Source organism: Cervus elaphus, chromosome 1, assembly GCF_910594005.1.
Source record: "Cervus elaphus chromosome 1, mCerEla1.1, whole genome shotgun sequence".
Lineage (NCBI taxonomy): Eukaryota > Metazoa > Chordata > Mammalia > Artiodactyla > Cervidae > Cervus > Cervus elaphus.
Window position 1 is genome coordinate 98,474,781 of NC_057815.1, and position 23,580 is coordinate 98,498,360.

Genomic DNA, 23,580 nt, shown 5'->3' on the forward strand with positions numbered 1-23,580 from the left:
CTGATCACAGTGGCCTGTGACTGCTCCATGGCCATCTGGCAGCCCCTGGACCCTGTCACCGTGAAGTCCAGCTCTGTAGACTGTGGGTTCTGGTGTTTGGATTCATGAAAGCCCTGCATTCCTTGACACAGAGATGAATGGTATTGCAGCCGTCCTCCTTTACAGACTTGAAAATCCCCCATTTTTTCTGTAAAATCAAGCAGATGACATGTTTCTCCATCACATGGTGATATATTTGGACGCTGCAGTGCTCCTGGGTGCTGATCTCGCAGTTGGGATCCTTTACCCATACTCTAAGATAGTTTCCACCATGTGTAGAATATCATCAGTTCAAGGGGAATATAAAGCATTTTCCACCTGTGGTGAGCGGAAAGGATGGTAAGGGAACACTACAAACAACTCTATGCATAAATTTGACAGTTTACTTGAATGGATCAATTCCTTGACAAGTGCAAGCTGCCATAACTTGCTAAAATGAAATAGAACTTTTGAATATTATTATAGATATTTTTCAAATCTGATTTATATTTTAAAACTACCTGCAAATAATTTTTCAAGCCTACGTGGTTCCACTGGAGAATTCTATGGACTATTTTAAGAAAAAGTAATACCAATTCTACATAATCTTTTCCTGAAAATAGAACAGGCAAAACACTGTTACCATGATGGTAAAATAGTAAAAAAGCAATACCAAAAGAAGAAAATTACAGACCATATCCTTCATTAGAATGCAAAAAAAAAATTCTTAACAAAATGCCATTAGCAAATATAGTAACTTGAATGGATCCCAAGAGCATTACTCTGAGTGAAAGCCAATCTCAAAAAGGTCAAGTACTGTATCATTCCACATTTTTTTTGTTTGTTTTTGGACTTCCCTGGTGGCTCAGATGGTAAAGAATTGGCTTGCAATGCAGAAGACCTGGGTTTGATCCCTGGGTTGGGAGGATCCCCTGGAGGAGGGCATGGCAACCACTCCAGTATTCTTGCCTGGAGAACCCCCATGGACAGAGGAGCCTGGCGGGCTACAGTCCATGGGGTCGCAGAGAGTCAGACCTGACTAAGCACAGCACAGCACATGCAGTTAGCCCTTGGAGAATACAGCTGTGAACTGCATAGGTCCACTTACACACAGACTCTGCATGAACTGTGGTTCGCTGAATTCATGGATGCAGAGCCACAAACAGTCAACTGTGGGATTTGAACATCTGTGGATTTTGGTGTCCCTGGTGAGTCCTGATGTCGCTCAAGGGTCCCCTGTATAAATATCCTTGAATGGCAGACACGGAGATAGCGGGAAACAGATTGCTGATTGAGGGTGGTGGAGCTGGGTGTGGCTGCAAAGGAGCAGGTGAGGGCCATCTTTGTGGTAATGGGATAGCTCTGGGTCTTGATTGCTGTAGATATCACATGACTCTGCAGGCATCCCCCACTTTCTAAAAGTTCACTTTATGTTCACTTTTATGAAAGACCTACATTAGAACCTGTTTTCACCTAATTGAAAGAAATCTGAAGAGTGTTTTCAATTTTATGAAAGAGAAAAAAAAAGGCAGAAAGCAAAAATAGCATCCAGTGTTTATTTTGCAGCAAGCACTTCAAGCAGCAAGAGAGGTACTGCCAAGCTCCCTCTCCAGAACTCAGCATCTCAGCATCAAGTCACCATAGCTTTGAATTGTGTCTCTGAGCATTTGTGCTTTATCTAGATTTATTTTGTGTATCTGTTAGTAAGATGTATCCTAAGGTAATTGAGTCTTCACTTCAGCTTACAAAAGGTTTCATGGGAACACTCTACTTTCAGGTGACAGAGGAAATCTGTACATATGTGATAAAATGGCATAGGACTACACACACATAGTACCAACATGAAATACCTAGTTTGAATATTGTACTGTACTACATAAGACGTAACCACTGGGGATACTGGGTAAAGACGACGTGGGACCTCTCTGCACTGTGTAAGCCTTGTCGAAGTTAAAACCAGAAAAGATCTGGGTTGTGATACCACAGAGCCAGTGAGTGATTCTTTAGTAAACTGGGTGAAGGATACATGGATTTTCAATTTGCTTAATTCATCTAACTGTATACTTGATATGGATAGCCTCTGGTATATTTATTTCAGCCCAGTTATTTTTTAAGGGCTTCCCTGGCAACTCAGACAGTAAAGAATCTGCCTGCAATGCAGGAGGCCCGAGTTTGATCCTTCGGTTGGGAAGATCCCCTGAAGAAGGAAGAGGCAACCCACTCCAGTATTGTTGCCTGGAGAATTCTACGGACAGAGGAGCCCAGCGGGCTACAGTCCATGGGGTCACAAAGAGCTGGACCTGACTGAGCGACTAACAATTTCAATTGGTTTTAAAAGTATGAGGATGGATGAAACCAAACAGGATGAAAGTATTGAGTGAATAGTTAAAGAGTACTAAGGGAAGAACTCTGAAAAAAACTAACTTTAAGATCATGGCCAGAAAGAAGATGCAGCAGAATCTGGGAAGTGGTCATAGGGGGAAGAAAAGAAAATTAAGGAATTATAGTATCATGAAACCAAAGGAGTCCCAATATAGGGATTCAAGTTAGTCAAATAAGTCAGTAATGGAAAGGGCAAGTAATAAAGTCTCAGTACTTACATCTTGGGCCAAATTGTAGGAAGTTAAAAATACCTAACAGGACACGAAAATGTAGACACTAGAGCATATGCTAATTTATATGATTTATGATGCTCTTAGGTTAGGCGAAAGTTAAGTTTGCATACAGGCCAAGAGAAAGAAGATAAAACTGGTTAAGTGGTACATTGCACAACGATCACAAATTCTTCACATCCCATTTGCATGCTCCTCTGGAATGTGACTTTGAAGTTCCTGAATATATTAAACATTATTAATAGATCTCAAGGCAAAAATAGACAGCAATGAAATTAATAGCAATAATGGATTATCCAGACAGAAAGTCAGTAAGGAAATAATGCACTTGAACTGTACTTTAGAACAATTGAACCTAACATATATACAGAAGATCATATCCAACAGCAGCAGAATACATCTTCATCTCAAGGGAGCATAGAACATTTTCCAGGATAGATCATATACTGGGTCAAAAAAAAACTAGTCTTCACAAACTTAAGAAGATTGAAACATACCAAATATCTTTTCTAATCACAATGGTATAAAACTACAAAGAAGTTGAGGAAAGCTGGAAATTTTACACAAAATGAAAAAAATGCTTCTGAACAAAGTGTCAAGAAATCAAAAGGGAAATAAATATTTTGAGATAAATAGAAGTGTAAATGCAACATGTTAAGATGGATGCAGTGAAAGCTGTTGTAAGAGGGAAGTTTATAGAAATGAATGCCTACATTAAAAAGATCTCAAGTACACATCTAATCTTACAACTCAGGGACAGAAAAAGAACAAACTAAACCCAAAGTTAATAAAAAGAATATAGTAAAGATTAGAGCAGAAGTAAATAAGAGGCTAGAAAGACAGTAGAAAAGATGAACAAGACTAAGAGTTAGATTTTGGAAAAAAAAACTGACAATTTTTCTTAGTCTTAGCTAAACTAAGAAAAAATAGATGCTTCAAATTAGTAAAATTATAAAAAGAGACATTACAGCTGATGCCAATTATAAAAGATGATAAGAGAATACTGTGAACAATCACATGCCAACAAATTAGATAGCTTAGAAGAAATGGATAAAGTCCCGGAAACCTACAACTTACTAAGACTGAACCATGAAGTAATAGAAAATCTGAGCAGACCAGTAACAGGCAAGGATGTTGAATCAATAATCGAAAATCTCCCAACAAACAAAATCTCAGGGCCAGATAGCTCAGACAGTAAAGAATCTGCCTGCAGTGCAGGAGACCCAGGTTCGATCCCTGGGTCAGAAAGATCCTCTGGAGAAGGGAATGCCAACCCACCCCAGGATTCTTGCCTGGAGAATCCCATGGACAGAGGAGCCTGGCAGGACACAGTCCATGGGGCCGCACAGAGTCAGACAGGACTGAGTGAGGAACACTGCTGCTGCTGCTGCTGCCAAGTCGCTCCAGTCGTGTCCGACTCCGCGACCCCATGGAGGGCAGCCCACCAGGCTCCCCCGTCCCTGCTACTACCCAGCAATTAATTTCCATGTCAGCTGTTTTTAAGGCCCATGCCACAGACTCACACTTAACAAAAAATCCAAAGGCAATACCAGGGTCCAAAAGAGAGAGCATATCTTTTCTCCAAAGGAGTATGGGGGTTAGGAATTTATGAGAAAAATTCTGCTTCCTGGCAACATTAGAACTGAAGGAAGGGCTGAGGGTTGGACTTTCAGCAGCAGGAGGGGATTAGGAACCAGATGATAAAAGAGGCCTACTTTTAGGTGGTCCATGTATGTCTGAGTCAAACCACAGTTCCCCCAGATAATCATTCTTTCTAATCCTAGGTTCTCACGGGAATAGACTAATAGTAGTCCCAATTCTGAAATTCATTCATATAAAAGCACAAATAAAGAATACTAGGCTATCCATTCCAGTATTCTTGGGCTTCCCTTGTGGCTCAGCTGGTAAAGAATCTGCCTGCAATGTGGGAGACCTGGGCTTGATCCCTGGGTTGGGAAGATCCCCTGGAGAAGGCAAAAGCTACCCACTCCAGTATTCTGGCCTGGAGAATTCCATGGACTATATATAGTCCATGGGGTTACAAAGAGTCGGACATGACGGAGCAACTGTCACTTTCACTTCAAAGCACAAGTGATTGATAGAAGATAGGATGTAAAAACAGAGTTCACATTTTGTGAAGAAATAAAATGAGTTTTAGTCTAGAAGAACAGGATATCACACTCACCAAGTTAGGCCTAAGACTTTTCAGTTTTACTCAAAACAAATGTGTCAGATAACAGGGATAGTCATCAATAAAGATTATAGTATCTTGAATATGAAAAAACTTCCCAGAGAGACAATTCTATAGAAGAAACCAATAAGGGAAAAGAAAACACACAGATAATTTGACCCTAGTGCCTCAGTTTTATTAATCAACCTAAAGTTTAAGAACTCAAACTATCTGAACTGACATTAAGCCCATACATTTTAAGAAAACAAAATGTTTTCAGTCATTAAATATTATGAGCCAGCCCCTGAAATTGAGTGGAAAAGGAAAATAATGTTATACACACACACACACACACACACACACACACACACACACACACACAAGTTCTAATGTCTGATAATGGTATCTCCCTACTTACTAGACTTAGTCAAATTCATTCAAAAATAGAGATTTAATTAAAATGAGTTCATATTCAATGGCTACTTGACCTGCTCTGACTGAAGGAAGAAGGTATGGCATATTTGTAGAATGGAAAGTAGCTTGATAAATGAACCACAGTGTCTGTGGAGAGAAGGTAGCAAGTGAGGCTGTACAGTCGACAAGGGGAAAATAAAATATGATTTGAATGACATGCTAAGGCACTGGAATTCCAGTCAGTCCATGATGGAGTACTGTGGAAACACAGACTTGTGGTTAGTTCTTGAAGTGGCAATGTGAAGAATGTAACTGAGGTGGCCGTTGTACTAAAAATGGGATATCTAGGTTAGACAATTGCTGCAATTTTCTAGAGGAGAGATGATGCATATTACAGCTAGAATATGGGAGATGAAGACAAGGAGTGAAAAGTTCGTGATGTATATGAAAGAAAAAATCAGAGAAGAATTTGGAGACTGGTTATATTTGCAAGTGATACCAGTGCTGGGGCTTGGGAGTTAGCTGGAATAGAGGGGAAAGAAAAGGTTTATCATAGGCAGATGATGCATTTAGATGGGATTTTTTTTTTTTTAATCTGAGGTGCTTTTGGAAAATCTATGTAGAAGCATTTATTAGGAAGTTGGAAATATGAGACTAGGAATTCAGTAGAGAATTCTAAAATGGTAATTTAGCTTTGGAAGTTATTTATAGGATTATGGTGCACTCCATATATGCAAATGGCATTTCTAATGAAGAAAGCCCAGATTCAGCAATCAAATGTCCATGAGAAGCCAGGTATGAAAGATTACAAAGTAAGGACCAGATGGCCTCTTAGAGAATCCAGGCCTCATCGAATGGCCTTAAAATCAGAGACAAAGGGTCTTTTCTAGTTATGATTTTTGACAAGAGTAAAAATGGAAGCGATCCTAGGGAAGAATTTCATTTAAGGCCAAAATATAAGGCCATGGAAAGGAGTCCACAAAGCGTGTGCAGAGAACTAGGAGAGTCAAGTGCTGAAACTAAAGGAGCAGACAGACAGTGGTGACAAAGCAAGCTGTTTCAGCCGTAATTACTTAAAGCAGCTTTAATCACTTATTTTTAGTTTCTATAATTTCCAATAACATACTACCCAAACAGACATGTACCAAATTTGACTAAAACATTTAAGTATTCCTATGTTATCATACATATAATCAATTTTTATTGCTTGTGCTCATGTATCATCTATTTAGATATCCACCCTTGTTTTAGATCCTGGTTGTAAACAAGACAGACAAGATCCCTGCTCTAATGGAGTCAAGGAGAAGATAAATGATACATATGTTTGTTTGTTTGTTTTAATGACTTTGCAGGAGAATTTTAGGAAGCATGGCGTTAGAAAATGCTTTTTAGGAAATGACTAGGATAATGGGAAGAGAGATGGTGTGGATAGCTGGCACTATTTTAGATAGAAAATAAGTGCTTATCTAAGAAGGTGGTTTTTCAAGCCATTTTCCAAGTCAGAAGACAAGCACTCCAAGCAGAGGCAATAGAATAAAATCCTGAGAAAGGAAAGAGATTGGCTGGTCTGAGAGGATAGCATGTCTAGAACTCATTGATTAAAAAGGAAGGTGATTAAGGACAAAGTTGGAAAGACAGGCAGAGCCAGCTCACATGGTGCCTTTTGGGCCTTGTTAAGATTTCATGTAAATGCAGACAGAAGACATCAAGAAGAGATGAACTGAAAGAAGGAAGAGGCTTATAGGAGAGTGAAAAGATCTAGAGTGCCTCTATCCAACAAAAAATAACATGAGCTACATGTGTAATTTAAAATTTTCTAGTAGCCACACTAAGAAAGTGAACAGAAATAGGTGAAATTAGGTTTAATAATATATTTCATTAACCATACATTTCAAAAGTATTTAGATATTTTACACTCTTTTTCATCATATCCAGTCTTCAAAAATTTTGTGTGTATTTTAACATGTCAGCTCAGACGAACTACATTTCAAAGGCTTAATTGCCACATGTGGCTACTGAAGGGCAGTGTGGGTCTTGCAGTTTCAGTAGAATTCACAGAAAATGTATTCATCATTCACCCTACCTAAGGACTCTTGGTTCCAGAAAGTGAGCAAATGCTTAGAAAAGTCTTGCCCTCAAAAGAAAGGAAGGTTTTCAGGAAAAGGAGATACAGAATGTTTCCTGTGAAGAGGTTAGAGATATACAGATTTCTGTGCCCAATAAAATGCAGATTCCAGGAGACAGTCAAAAAGACTTCCCACTCCATCCTCACTTCATTTGATGACTTCAGGTCTTCCCTCTCTTCTGGATCACTCTCTCAAATATATAAAGGATGTTGTTTCTCCTGTTTAAAACAAAAACCTCCTGACCACTTTCTTTTCTTTGAAAACATTTCTTTCCTTTGTTTAAAAATGAAACTCAAAAAAACTTTCCATTTTGACTATTCCCAAACTATCTCCTCTCACCCATTCTCTCTTGAATCCATTCCAGTTAGGGTTTGGCCTCTACTTTGCAGATATGCAGATGACAACACCCTTATGGCAGAAAGTGAAGAAGAACTAAATAAACAGCCTCTTGATGAAAGTGAAAGAGTAGAGTGAAAAAGTTGGCTTGAAGCTCAACATTCAGAAAACTAAGGTCATGGCATCCAGTCCCATCACTTCATGGCAAATAGATGGGGAAACACTGGAAACAGTGGCTGACTTTATTTTTCTGGGCTCCAAAATCAGTGCAGATGGTGATTGCAGCAATGAAATTAAAAGATGCTTACTCCTTGGAAGGAAAGTTATGACCAACCTAGACAGCATATTAAAAAGCATGTATGGATTGAATGTTTGACTATAAAGAAAGCTGAGCGCCGAAGAATTGATGCTTTTGAACTGTGGTGTTGGAGAAGACTCTTCAGAGTCCCTTGGACTGCAAGGAGATCCAACCAGTCCATCCTAAAGATCAATCCTGGGTGTTCACTGGAAGGACTGATGCTGAGGCTGAAACTCCAATACTTTGGCCACCTGATGCGAAGAGCTGACTCATTGGAAAAGACCCTGATGCTGGGAGGGGTTGAGGGCAGGAGGAGAAGGGGACGACAGAGGATGAGATGGTTGGATGGCATCACCGACTCAATGGACATGGGTTTGAGCATGCTCCAAGAATTGGTGATGGACAGGGAGGCCCGCAGTCCATGGGGTCACAAAGAGTTGGACACGACTGAGCGACTGAACTGAACTGATGGTACCCAGTATCATGTCATCATGGAGATGGCTCTCAAGCTAGAATTCTAATATATTAGTTGTTGGGACCTGTTTACAGCATATTTTAAACTTGTATAACCTGATTTCAGTTCTCAGAGTAACTTAGTGTGAACACGGGAGGTACACAGAAAATACATTATCTCATTGTACAGAAAAACAACCGAAGGAAAAAGATAAATATTTTGCTGAAGCACCCATGCCTCTAATAAAACCTAGAACTCAGCTTTGCTGAGCAGTTCTCTTCCCGGTACAACTTGTGAAAATTAAAAGCAGAAAGACCGTTGCTGGTACAAACCTAGCAGAAGAAGGAGAGGAGACCGTGTGTTTGATGGAGATGTGGCTGCTGAAGCAGCCAGGGAATAATCAGGCCTGGCCCAGACTGTGATGCTCACAAACGCAGAGCGTGATGCCAACACAGGCAGCAAAGGGTTTGTCTCTGTTGACCGCCTACGTGCGTGCTTAGTCACTTCAGTCGTGTCCGAGTCTCTGCGACCCCATGGACCATGGCCCGCCAGGCTCCATGGGATTCTCCAGGCAGGAGGTCTGGAGTGGGCTGCCATTCCCTTCTCCTCTGCCGCTCCATCCCGTCCTTAACCGTGTCCCGGGAACCTGCAGACTCCACCTCCCGGCGAGGCCGCCCCGCACGCGTCCCGGGGCCCCTCGCGCCCGCCACAACTGCTGCGTTGGAGCCGCGCGAGGGGGATGCGGGGCCCGGTCGGGGAGGCAGGACCGGCTCGGCCAGTGCTGCCGCCCGGGCCTCTGGGTCCGGAACGAAGGGCACCGCCGGCGAGATCGCGCCCCCCTGGCTCGCCCTGTGATTCAGTGAGCAGGGACCCACGGTTGGTGTAGACCATGCCGAGGGCGGGCATTCCCGACGCAAGGTCTTCTTGAGTTTCCGTTTTGTGCCGGTTGGTCTTATTTGCCACCCTGCGCAATTCTAGAGGGGTTTTGCTGCTGAGGAATCACCCTCTGAGAGAATAAAGGATATGGGTAAGGACAAGATTTGGACTCAAATTTGGCTCTTTCTGCTATACTTTTCTGCCTCTTTCGGTTTCAGGCTTCAGGAGGCCAGCTAAGAGAACTCAGACCTTAAGAGTTCGTGTAAATGGAAGGAAAAGTTTGTTAGTGAATTTAAAGACAAAGTCTTATATTTCTGATATGGCTATAAAATAAAGAGGTTGACAGGGAGAAAAGGCGCCAGACATTGGAGATTCGGGAGATTAGACTGTGAGAGTAGATTGCCATGTGAGAAAAATTAGAGGACAGGTGATTAAAAAAAAAAAAGACAATTTGGTTGCAAGAAAAAAACCATCTCTTACTAGCAATAGCAAAACGAAGGTACATGTGTACATTTATTGTATTGTATGAACAGATATGATTACATAATCTAAAGGCAAGAAGTTAGCCAGGTGCCGTGAGAAACTCAGCAAGACAAAAAATCCAGCTTTTTTGACCCTGTAAATGTGGGGATGTGGGTAATACTTAGAGGGGCTGACGGACGGGAGCAGCCACCGTAAACTGGTTTTCACAGTCCCCTGGCGGCTCACACTGTAAAGAATCTGCCAGCAATGCAGGAGGTGAGGGTTCAGTCCCTGGGTGGGCAAGATCCCCTGGAGAAGGGAATGGCAGCTCACTCCAGTATTCTTGCCTGGAGAATTCCATGGACAGAGGAGCCTGGTGGGCTACAGTCCGTGGGGTTGCAAAGAGTTGGACACAACTAAGCAACTAACACACACAGAGAGAGTCCTATTTAAGGTTGTTAAATGAACAAAAGTATTTGAGAACTAATTACTGGATTTTTCAAGATAGTGATATTGGTGGTTTGATGAAAAACATCTCTCAGGAAATTATGAAACAGTGAAAAATGAGCAGCTGTAGGATTAAACTTCCCTCAATTTTAAGCATCTTACTCAAGGACATAATTAGTATTTATTTGCCTCCGTATTTTCCTATAAAAAAGAAGCATTTATCTTCTCATTTCTCTCTTGTATCCTTAGTGAAAAATGCCACAAGATCTTGTGTGGATAAGAGAGGAAGCAAGAATGTTGGGGGTAAGAACTAATACTTGAGCAAATAAATGACTAAAATGTTGCAATTTCTTTTTTAAAATTTATTTATTTTTTAATTGAAGGATAATTGCTTTATAGAATTTTGTTTTCTGTCAAACATCAGTATGAATCTAAATATAAAATAGGTATCTAAATATAAAAAGGAGAGGTCTTTAACCACCTCCATTATGAACTCCCCAAATGAAAGAGAGGTAGTGAAAGTGCCCTGAAATGATTATGTAATAATATCTGCATTCTCCACACGCCACCTGAAAATATCCACCATATTAAAGTTAAACAGAGCAAAAATTATGAATCTATCAACTATATTTAAATAACCCCAAACCACTGCAACCTAGTCATACTCCCAAGAAGTATACTCTGAGTCTGGAACTAGGTATAAAAATCCCTTGTTGGCATCTATAAATTATTTTGAGCTGAGCTGATGATGACAGTGGTCCCAAATGAAATGGTCAGATTGTGGGAATAATATTCAGGAAAATCTGCAGACTGTACAGCATTGTGGACAGTGATCATAATGGCACTATATTCTTGAAATCATCCTACAGACGTGGCACTGTTACCCCAATCAACTCATCAAATCTAGCAGGTTACATCCTTTTTCATTAGCCACCCACATTTTTGGATGATGGAACCAGATTAGGAATTAAACCAACAGGATTAAAGCTTGGTCCAGGAATGTTTCTGACTCCTCAATTCTATTATTGTCTTCCCTTATTTAAGATCTACCTGACCTCAACAAGAATTGTACTAAGAGCCTTGTATAAAGCAGACAATGAACCCAAGTTTCCACTCCTCATTCCCAATTTTCTGATGTTAAGATCTAGATTCCTAACCCCCTTTTCTGCTAATCCAATATGGTTACTGAGAAGGAATAAAGTGTTTCTGAGAATATATATATATGTTACTGGTCACGTTACTATCCTTCTGATGAGATCTACCATTACCTAAGAGTTTAGATCTCATTTAATTCTACTTTCCAGTTTTGGACAAGGTGAAGTAGATAGACTTTTCTCTATTCCTGCCACTAGTTACAGCTAAAACTTTGGACAAAGAAGACTGAAAGATTTTCAGAAGGCAGAAGAGCTAGGGACCTTGAAATCCAAAGAATGACATGGTGGTGAGTTTCCTGGGGCATTTTATTTGTTTGTTTTTCTTCACATCTCCAGAACTGAGTGCTCAAGAAGCCTGTAACCCAAAAACACCATTAAGCACAGACAAAAAAAAAAACAAGGAAAGCCTATTTTCTCAGCCATGTTGTTGGTCAGTTGCTAAGCTGGGTCTGACTGTTTGCAACCCCATGGACTGCAGCACGCCAGGCTCAACTGTCCTCCACTATCTCCCGGAGTTTGCTCAGATTCATGTCCATTGAGTCAGTGATGCCATCTAATCATCTCATCCTCTGCTACTCCCTTCTCCTTTTGCCTTCAGTCTTTCCCAGCGTCAGGGTCTTTTCTAGTGAGTCATCTCTTCACATCAGGTGGCCAAAATATTGGACCTTCAACTTCAGCATCAGTCCTTCCAGTGAATATTCAGGGGTGATTTCCTTTAAGATTGAATGGTTTGATCTCCTTGCAGTCTCAAGAGTCTTCTCCAACACCACAGTTCAAAAGCATCAATTCTTCAGTGCTCAGTCTTCTTTATGGTCCAACTCCCATCTGTACATGACTACTAGAAAAACCGTAACTTTGATTGTATGGACCTTTATTTGCAAAGTGGTGTCCACGGTACAACTGAAAATCACTCATCCAAAAAATAACCAGGAAAATCTCAACCTGCATGAGAAAAGACGATGAATAGATGCCCATACCAGAATTACACTGTTGTTAGAATTATCTGATAAGAATTTTTAAGTGGCTGTTAGAAAAATGTAACAACAAGCAATTATGACCATACTTAAAACAAGTTTATAGATAAAAATTCAAAGAAAAGAAATAGAAGAAATAGAGAAAACCAAATGGAAATTTTATAACTGAAAAATGCAATAACTGGAAAAAAACTCACTGGACGAGTTCAATGAGAGTATGGACAGGACAGAGAAAAGAACCAGTAAACTTTAAGTATAACAATAAAAATTATTCCGTGTGAGAGGAGATCCAGATGGCAGAGCAGAAGCACGTGCAGCTCTTGGCCCCCAACAACCACATCAAAAATACATCTATATGTGGAGCACTTCTCACTGAAAGCAAACTGAAACTGGCAGAAAAACTCTTATATAGCCAAGGCTATAGGAAGAACCACACAAAGTCAGGTTTAAAGGGAGGAGAAGAGGTCAGGTCAGGATCCATGTCTCTAGGAGGCCGACACAGACAGAGGGGATCACACAGGCTCAGAGATCCTCTCTGGGAAATGAACAACTGAAACCACATATCAGGCACTCCAAACCAGGAGCCCAACACAGGGAGGGCAAGTTTCCTTAACATGTTTGAAAACTAGCTCCAGACTGACAGTAGAGCTATGAAAAACTTCTACTCATAAAGGGTGTTCACACGCTTACTTAATCACAAAACAAGGCAGACCAAGCAGACAGAAGCTGCCTGGAACCCTGACTGGCACCCCAGAACTACCCCAGTGTACATACTGATCTAAGCCAAGCACCTCACTCTGACCCCTATTGCACTGCTCCGCACCAGGGCAAAGGCCGCTGCTGCCAAGGAGAGAGCACAGTTGTGGGAGGATCACACCCAGGATGATGAACCATCATACCCAAGGATGGTTCAATATCTGCAAATCAACCGATATGATACACCACAATTTTAAAAAGGATAAAAATCACATGATCAATTCAATATACAGAAGAAGCATTTAACAACATTCAACACCCATTCATGATTAAAAAATATTTATCAAAATGGGTATAAAGGGAACATAGCAACATAAAGCCATTTTTGACAAACCCACAGCTAACATCATACGTGATGGTGGAAAGCTAAAAGCTTATCCTCTAAAATCAGGAATAAGACATGGATGTCCATTTTTACCACTTCTATTTAACATGGTATTAGCCACAGAAATCAGTCAAGAAAAAGAAAGAAAATGCACCCAAGTTGGAAAGGAAGAAGTAAAACTGTCACTATTTGCAGATGACATGATCTCTATAGAGAAAACACTAAATCTGCTCCCAAAAACTATTAAAAATACTAAATGGTTTCAGTAAAGTTGCAGGATACAAGATTAATATACAGAAATCTAATTCTTTTTTTTGTGTTAATAATGAACTATCAAAAATAGAAAGGAAGAAAATTACATCAAAAAGAATATCTAGGAATAAACTTAACCAAGAAGGTAAAAGACCTATACTCTGAAAACTATAAAATGTTGATAAAAGAAATTGAAAATGATACAGAGAAATGGAAAGATATAAAATGCTCTTGAATTTGTAATTTTAAACCTCCTAAAAAAGAAATTGCCAGGCATGTATATTTCACCAAAGAATTCTGCCTAATAATTTAAGAATGCTTAACACCAGTTCTTCATAATCTTTTTCAGAAAACAGAAGAGGAGGGAACACTTCTTGAATTACTTGAATAGGCCAATATTACTCTGATGCTATAACCAAAGACAGTACACAAGAAGAAGCCAATAGTTTTATTTGTAATAGCCCTCAATGTCGAAATTATCGAAGTGGAAATCACCTCAATAGGTGAATAACTGAATAAACTATAGTCATCCATATCATGGATAAAAGAAAATGCATTGAGACCCACACCGACTAAGATGGATTTCAAGGGCATAGAGCTAAATGAAAAAAGTCAGTCTCAAAAGTTACATGCTGAATTATTCAATTTATATAACATTCTCAGAATGACCCAAGTGTAGAGATGGAAAACACACTAGTGACTTCCAGACATTGAGGAAGTTGGAAGGAGAGTGATTATAGAGCTGTGGGATGAAGGATGCCTTTGTAGTAATTTGGAAGTTCTGTTTCTTGAGCATGGTGGCGGGAGACAGAAGCAATGGCACAGAACTGTAAGCTCCATCTCCGCGTCCTGGCGGTGTGATACGGTTATGCGGCCCCTGGGAGCGTCCAGGTTCAGGGCACAGGGTCTCTCTGTAATATTTTTGCAATCTATAATTATTTGGATATGAAAGGTTTTTTGGTTTTTTTTTTATCCTTCGATCTTCTAAACTCGGACTTTAGAAAACGTCAGTGTATTCCAGCTTCAGCAAGGAGCTAAAACTCTGTGCCACTGCAGTAGCGGGCAAAGTCCTGGCGAATGCAGCGCCCCCTTGCCGCTTCCTTCAACGGCAGCCTGCCGGAAGTGCCGCTAAATGCTTAGTTTCCAGCTGCGCCTGAGTACTCTCCAGGAGGGGGGTATCGCAGCAACTAGCCGCTTCTTAGCTCTGCTCATCATCACATAACCAGAACAGAAGCCTACTGCAGACTTCAAGCTGAAGTTATCCTGCTTAAAAGGATATGTTTTTTGAGGAAAAGGATATCAGTTTACCCAGACATTCTGGAAATATGAGTTGCACAGACTTTGCTGGCTATCTAGCGTTTAAGCCTCTGTGTATCTCCATGCAGGTTTGATCCCTGGTCGGAGAACTAAGATCCTTTGTGCCACACAGGTGTGGCCAAAAAAAGAAAGAAAGAAAGAAATTAAATTACTTAAAAAGTATGAGATATAGTAAGGCAAGAGATTTTCTGTTCTGAATGCCAGTGTAACTCCTTTAGTTTTTTTAAGCTGAATTCCTATGTTTGGTGGATGCCCAGGAGCAGGGAGGGGTGCCTTATTCAGCCGTGGCAGAAGCGGGCACGGCTGAGAAACATCTGTTAGAAAACCAGCTGAAAGGCCCTACAGTGAGGCGTTAGGGGGCTCTGCACAGCAAGCTTAGAGCTGTCCTTCTCCTGTGGCTCTGAAGCTGCCGTACGTAGCCTGACTTCAGTGGGCAGAAATCCTCCACAATCCCCACACCAGTAACAGGCCCCCGGAAGAGCTGTAGAAAACCAGGGAACTCAAGGGTTCACTCTCTTTCTTTAGCCCTTATTTATACAGGACCCAGGACTCTGATATAAACCCCTGTCGCACGTGGCATGACGGGTGGGCAAAACAGAAGGAGTCAAAGCCCAAGGCCCAGTTTGGGACCATGAGCGAAAGGCAGGGCTAGTGGCCTGCAAAACCGAGGAGCCGCCTCTGCAGGCGACGGTCGCTGACCACGTGCGGGGACGGAGGCTGTTGAGATCAGCGTGTTCAGGGCTCCAAGGCTCGTGCCCTACAGTCTCTCGAATGCAGCAGATAAACAGGCTTTTAGTAGTTTTATTGGACATGTATATAGCCACTGTATCTGCACACTGCTCTGAAATATTAACAAACCCTCCTCATCTGAATGAAATGTTGAAAACCCTAAAATTATGTTAGGTTGTCACTTTCCCTGTCCACCTCGGCGTTCTCTTGATGTGTGTCCCTTTCAAAGCTTGGACTGGAATAGAAGTAAGTAATTAATGGTGTTCTTTTCTCTCAGGCCGTGCAAATAATGACTGGTCTGTTTGTTCACTCCCTGGGACTGCTCTGGACATATTTGTTAATCTCACAAATTATAGCATTTCAAAGAGTATATATTCCTGTTGCAGTGCTGTCAGGATTCCCGTTTTGGGCAGCTGGTTTTGTGAGTAAATAATCTACTCCTTTATTGTTCTTTATTAATTTATTCATTTGATGATTGTTTCTGAGCTGTGTCGCATACCAGAGACAGTATGCGACACTAAAAATGCACAACCACTGTTTTCAAGGAATTTATTCTTATATCTAGTTGAAAGGCATATACCAATATGGAAAAAAACTTAGATCATACCAGTAAAATTCTTCTATAATAAGAGACTGTTTTGTTAAAGATCCGCTTTTTACACACTCTTCAATAGGGGGAAATAGTGGTAAGATGCACAAGGGACATTTTGGGAAAATAGGAAATGGTAGGAAAATAGGAAATTGTTCCACCGCTCACAGGGCATTTATTTTTTCCAGTGGGGCAAACAAGATGTGAGAACATTATTGCCATGGAAATAGTGGAATATATAGAATTTGTACAGGGAAATAAAAATGAAATCTTTTGTTTTACTGTCCAAGAAGCATTTGGTAGAATTGAACGGAAGTTTCCAAAGTAAATTTTATTATGTCTGATAGTATGGTGAGTGATATGCTATTATCCCCACAAAATGCTGAATGATAATAGTAATACATTTGAAATTTGGTCACTCAACCAATATATACTAATACTATGTATCAGGTATCTGTTCTAGGTGTATGAAATGCATCAGTAAACAAAGCAAAGATCCCAGCCCTTTCACAGCTTTTTTCTACCCAGGAGTCAAATGTTAGAAGATAATGGAGCTATAGAAGGAAAGAAAGAAAATGTTGGGTAGGGTGAGACAAAACGTTCATCAGGTCTTATGGAAAAACCCAAATGAACTTTCTGGCCAACCCACTATAATAATCGATTATCAACAATAACTTTTTCAATGAGGCCTACCTGAACCATTCAGTTTGAAACAATAACCCATTTCCCTTTGGTACCGGCAATTCCATTTTGTCTCACCCTACCCAGCTTCTTTCTTTCTTTTTGCTTCCATAGTTTTACTCACTTCACTTTTCACTTTCACACCCAGGTCAGATAAAAAAAATTCCAGCACTTTAGAAATTCCTCTCATGTCCCTTCCGATCAATAACCTCTCCCTCCTATCTTAACCATTAGCCTGACTTCTAATATCGTACATTACTCTTACATGCTTTTAAACTTTATGTAAGTAGAATCAGACAGTATGTATTATTTTGTATTTGGCTGCTTTGCTCAGCTTAGGATTGTGAGATCCATCCTTGTTATTGATATAGCTGTGATATAGCTGTAGTCCATTCATGATTATTGCTGATTAATATTTCATTGTATTCATCTACTGTAGTTTGTATAATCTAATGAATGGACACTTAGGTCGCTTCCAGTTTGAAGTATTACAGAGCTTCCAGTGTGGGCTATCAGTAGCTTTCTTGTCCATGCCTTTAGCCGCACATGTGCAGGTATCACTTTTAGGTATATATACAAAAGCAAAATTGCAACATCATAGGTTTACACACATACTCAGCTTTAGTATTTAATGCTAAACCTCTCCCAGGTAGTTTTACCGATTTGCGTCCTTTTTAGGAGGCAGTAAATTACTGTCATTCTGTATCCTCTGTGGGCTTCCTCATAGAGTCTCAGGGTTTCCCTCTATGACTCCATGCTAAGGAATCCACCTGCAGTGCAGGAGACGCAGGGGATGTGGGTTTGGTCCCTGGGTCAGGAAGATCCCCTGGAGGAGGAAATGGCAACCCACTCCAGTGTCCTTGCCTGGAAATCTCCGAGGACAAAGGCACCTGGCAGGCTGCAGTCCATGGGGTCACACTGAGTGGACGCGATTGAGCTCCAGAGCACACAAGCGCGCGTGCCCTCCGCGGTGCTTTGAATTGCCAGGTTTCCTCATGTTATCCATTCTGGTTAGTGCTTCTAAACTTGGAGTTTTAGCTTGCCTTGCTAACTAATAAGGTAGAGAAGTTTTTTGCTTATTGTCTATTTTGACATCCTCTTTTAAAAGCACCTATACAAGTTTCTTCACATTTTTTAATTGGGTTTTCTCTCTGTCTTGTACTTATTTGCTGTAATTCTTCATATATTCTGGACACAAACTCTTTATCAGTTTATGCATCCTAATTGTCATTTCCACTCTATGGCTTAAGGATGTCTTTCAATTAAATAATTTATTAATTTCAGTGCTACCCACTACGATAATTTTCCCTCTATAGGTAGTACTTTTTATACCTAATTTAATAAATTTTTTCTGCTTTTAGATTTGGAAGTTATTTTTATATTATGTACTAGAATCTAAACTGTTTTACCTTTTTACATTTGGATTTCCAGTGTACCTTGAATTTATTTTTATGATATACATTAGGGATCAAATTATATTTTTATAGAATATGAATTTTCAAAAGTGTCATTTATTGGGAAGAAGATTCTTTTGCTTCTATAAATCAAATGTCCACATAGGGTTGAATCCATTTCTGAACCTATTTTTCTATAATTGTGATGATATCACAGTGTCTTCACTACAGTGTCTTTAAATAAGTTTTAATATCAGTACAGGTGGTCATGTTCTTCTTCAAGATTAACTTGGCTATCCTTGTATCACCTTACCATATAAATTTTGGAGTCAGTTTGTAATTTACACACACACCAAATAAACCTGAAGGGATCGTGATTGGTATTTCACAGGAGGCTATGTTTCATGGTCTCTACCATCTGGGAACTAGTTGAAGTTGAACTCTGAAGAGTGAATCAGAAGACATGGAATCTATTGAAAGTGCTTTTCACTTGTTTGTTTGACCTCATTTTTAAAATGAATTACACTGTTTAAGTTCTATTTTCACTCATTCAGTAAGGAAACATACTGGACAGCCACTATCTGTAAGAACTGTTCTAGGGACTTGAATAAAACAATGAATAAGATGATACACACCTAAGTTGAAGTAAGATAAAAAGTACCTCTACTTTCGTAGATGAAAAGTGAAAATGAAAGTTGCTCAGTAGTGTCCAACTCTTTGAGACCCCATGGACTGTATACAGCCCACGGAATTCTCCAGGCCAAAATACTGGAGTGGATGGCCTTTCCCTTCTCCAGGAGATCTTCCCAACTCAGGGATTGAACCCAGATCTCTCGCATTGCGGGAGGATTCTTTACCAGATGAGCCACAAAGGAAGCCCAAGAATACTGGAGAGGGTAGCCTATCCCTTCTCCAGGAAATCTTCCCGACCCAGGAATTAAACAGGGGTCTCCTGCATCGCAGGCAGACTCTTTACCAACTGAGCTATCAAGGATACCACCCTAATGGCAGAAAGTGAAAAGGAACTAAAAAGCCTCTTGAGAATGATGAAAGAGGAGAGTGAAAAAGCTGGCTTGAAACTCAACATTCAAAGTACTAAGATCATGGCATCTAGTCCCATCACTTCATGGCAAATAGATGGGGAAAAAGTGGAAACAGTGGCAGATTTTATTTTCCTGGGCTCCAAAATCACTGTGGATGATGACTGAAGCCATGAAATTAAAAGATGCTTGCTCCTTGAAAAGACAGCTCTGACAAACCTAGACAACATACTAAAAAGCAGAGATATCACTTTGCTGACAAAGGTCCATAACTCAAAGCTATGGCTTTTCCAGTGGTCACGTATGGATGTGAGAGTTGGACCGTAAAGAAGGCAGAGCACCAAAGAATTGATGCTTTCGAACTGTGGTGTTGGAGAAGACTCTTTTGAGAGTTCCTTGGACTGCAAGGAGATTAAACCACTCAATCCTAGAGGAAATCAACCCTGAATATTCACTGGAAGGACTGATGCTGAAGCTGAAACTCTCAATACTTTGGCCACCTGATGTGAAGAGATGACTCATTGGAAAAGACCCTGATGCTGGGAAAGAGTGAAGGCGGGAGGAGAAGGGGATGACAGAGGATGAGATGGTTGGATGGCATCACTGACTCAATGGACATGAGTTTGAGCAAGCTCTGGGAGACAGTGAGGGACAGAGGAGCCTGGTGTGCTGTATTTCATGGGGTCGCAAAGAGTTGGTCATAACTTAGCAAAAAACCAACAACAACAACACTTTCATAGATCTCACTCTCTCAGTTACGGAGACAAAAGTTAACAAGAAAGCAATTATTTTAAGATCTCTAAATGTTAGTGTTAGAAAGAAAATAAACAGCATACTTTCTGCAAGATAACAGTTGATCTTAGAGCAGTCTTATAGGAGTGATAATCCTCTTTATGTTCCAGGCATACCGGTCTTTGTTCTATTCCCTAAACCAGTAAAGGTTTCTCCTCTGTAAGTGTTTTTATTTCCTCTCCCTGGAAAACTCCTCTAGTCTTCAAGACTTCAGGTTACTCTTATCTCAGCTTTGATGTCTCTCTTTCAAGAGACCTTCTTAGGCCCATCTGTTTAAGGTGTCCCCCAACTATTCTCCCACATATCACTAGTCCTTACCTGACAAATGTACTAACAGAGGAAACAGAAATGCCATAAATCAATTTGAGTCCCATATAATCAAGGTTTCCCTGTTGCCATACCGCATCCCATTAACTGGTCTGCATGCCATAAGCCCTCCTTCAGAGCCCCACTAAACTGGGAATCAACACCTTTGAAGCAGTTGATTATCTACCTGTAAATCAGTTGGCATTCACTATTGCTTATATACCCTTTTGATGCCTTAATTTCTCATTTATCAGAAATAGAGCTACAAGAGAGAATGAGCATACATGCTTCAGTCCTTCAGAAGAAGCCTCGGCAACATGTGATAAATAGCTACAATAATTTCCTTTATGAGTTTGATTTTGCCGGAGATTAAAAAAGAAAACACTGCTCTAGTGGTTGTTTTCTTTTTTGATGACTTTGTTGTATGTTTTGGTTTTCTGGGAGACACTTTGGAATGAGCACCTCAAATGGAGGAAGCCCAGGATGCTGAGAAGAGAGTGTTCTCTTGCTGTGTGTAGGATGGCTAAGATGAGTAGCTGAAAGACAAAGGTAGCACCCATTTCAAAATACTAGAAAGAATCCTGAGGAAGGTATGTGGACATAGAAATGTAAGAGAAGGAAATAAAAATTAAGACTATCTACCATTTGTCCAAATGTGGGGGCTTATTATAAGGTACTTATTTCAGTGCAGGGTTTTGTAAAGAAAAACGGGCTACCATAATATTTATGGGAATATAGAAACTGGAATAAGAATTGGAGCCTTTGTAAATGTGGAAGCTCCTGCAGACAAGATGTGGAAACGAAGGTTAGAGGATCATAAAAAAAGATCACTGACTGCTCCTGCCTAAGGCCCCTCTGGTGGCTCAGACAGCAAAGACTCTGCCTGCAGTGCAGAAGACCGGGTTTGATCCCTGGTCAAGAAGATCCCCTGGAGAAGGAAATGGCAACCCATTCCAGTATTCTTGCCTGGAGAATTCCATGCACAGAGGAGCCTGGTGGGCTGCAGTCTATGTGATCACAGAGTCAGACACAGCTGAGCAACTGACACTCACTTTCACAAGGCACCAGCACGAAAGGACAAGTTGAAAGTGAAAGGCGCTCCGTCGTGTCCGACTCTTTGCGGCCCCGTGGACTGTACAGTCCGGGGAATTCTCCAGGCCAGAATACTGGAGTGGGTAGCCATTCCCTTCTCCACAGGATCTTCCCAGCCCAGGGACTGAACCCAGATCTCCCGCATTGCAGATGGATTCTCTAGCATCTGAGCCACCAGGGAAGCCTGAGAATACTGGAGTGGGTAGCCTATCCCTTCTCCAGCGGATCTTCCCCACCCAGGAATCGAGCCAGGGTCTATTGCATTGCAGGCAGAGTGTATGTAACTAAATCTTGAAGCTCTGGATTCTAGGCCACCAGAATGGGGTTGCAAAGGGAAGATCATGAATCGATCTAGAAATTGCTTTCTCTGGATGATAACATGAAAATATACAGAGGAGAGGGAGAAAAAAGAGGCATGGCTGCCATGTCTGATCACTATGATCTTCTGAGAGTTACAGTTTCTGCTTCCCTTCTACCTTCCAAATATTGCTTGAGATTTTCTCTTACACTATTGTAACTGAAAATAACAGAAATTAATTCTAGAAAACTTAGTTCTGAGTCATAGGTGAAAACTGTAGGACCAAGTTGACTACAAATAATTCGGCAAATTACTTCATATGTAACTGTTACAATAACCACTTAGTAACACAAGTTAGAAAATATTATTCTCACTTAACCAATGAAAAAGGAAAAACTTAATGACAAGCCACATAATTTCTCTTGAGTGTCATAGAAAGCACAGTTCAGAGAATTCAAACTCATATCCTTCTGACCCCAAAATGCTCTTTAGTACTGACATGTTGGGCTTCCCAGGTAAAGAATCCAGCTGCCAATGCAGGAGACACGGGAGATGTGGATTTGATGCCTGGGGCAGGAAGATCCCATGGAGTAGGAGCTGGCAACCCCCTCCAGTATTCTTGCTGGAGAATTCCGTGGACAGAGGAGCCAGGCAGACTAGAGTCCGTGGTCAGACCCGACTGAGTGACTGAGTGCACATGCATGCACTGGCTTGTTAGTGGTGCCATTTTGGGGAGACAGAATATTCCTTTTCCTTCACTACTAACTGAACAGTTATTCTTTCAATGCTGTTGAAAGTTTCCATGCATACATTAAAGTTGCACCAGTGGAAAAAATAAATTTCTGATGCACCATAACTGCCATCTTTCTAACAAGTTTTAGGATTGATGGAAGGTCACAGAACAAGCTACTCATTGAAGACATTATGTAATTCTTACATTTAAATATATATAATGAATTAAATACTTTCTAAATGTGATGTTTTCTATTAATAAAATATTTCAGCATTATATTTAAGGTACTTGCATGTGATATCACTAAGGTATAGCATTTTTAGTAGTAACTTCATCAAATAGATGCATTTTCTTGTAATTCACCTCATGGGCTCAATAAACTGTGATTGAAAAAAAATCCAAGTAAAATTTGACATTCTTTTTACACATAAAGTCACCTCAAGGGGTCCATGATTTTCTCAATGGTCCCACAAAAGAGTGAATATGATGCTGTTCATGTTATGGCATTCCAGAGTTCTCTTGCTTTTTAAGTTGATTACATGGAGATGTAATGACAAGGTATTAATAAATGTGATTTTTGTTTCCAGTTTTTGCTGTCAGGAATCTTTACAGTATTGCTTGAGAGGAAGCGTTCAAGGTCTTTGGTAAGTCAGAATGTTTGTAGCAACTCTAAAGATGATTTTATTTGACAAGATGAGAGTCCATAAGGAAGTAGCATTGTCTCTGAATCACTGGAAACCTACCCAAATTTTTGGAGGATAGATTAAGATATAAGAACTTTAATTTTCTACTGAATCTTTATCAAAATGAAAAGGATATACTGCAATTACTGAAATCTTTGTTACATTTCATTAGCCATAAAAATAAGTCAAGATGTATGAAGTTAATCATGGAATTAAATTTCTATTAGGATAAATCATTTAATGTAAATTAAA

At 40.3% G+C, this 23,580-nt stretch overlaps 1 protein-coding gene across 3 annotated transcripts in view; it reads left to right on the forward strand.

Annotated features, from left to right (window-relative positions):
* The first annotated feature begins 9,163 nt into the window (after positions 1-9,163).
* Positions 9,164-23,580, forward strand: part of LOC122680009 (membrane-spanning 4-domains subfamily A member 5-like) — a 42,273-nt gene continuing 27,856 nt past the window's right edge. The window contains exons 1-4 of one of the 3 annotated variants that reach the window (XR_006336629.1): positions 9,164-9,455; positions 10,463-10,516; positions 15,998-16,141; positions 23,233-23,289. Coding sequence is in view for 1 of the 3 variants with exons in the window: in XM_043880863.1 (XP_043736798.1) it covers positions 10,469-10,516; positions 15,998-16,141; positions 23,233-23,289 (249 nt within the window). In the remaining 2 variants the exon portion in view is untranslated. The remainder of the gene's footprint in view (positions 9,456-10,462; positions 10,517-15,997; positions 16,142-23,232; positions 23,290-23,580) is intronic. The other 2 variants (XM_043880863.1, XR_006336602.1) reach the window with 2 other exon arrangements.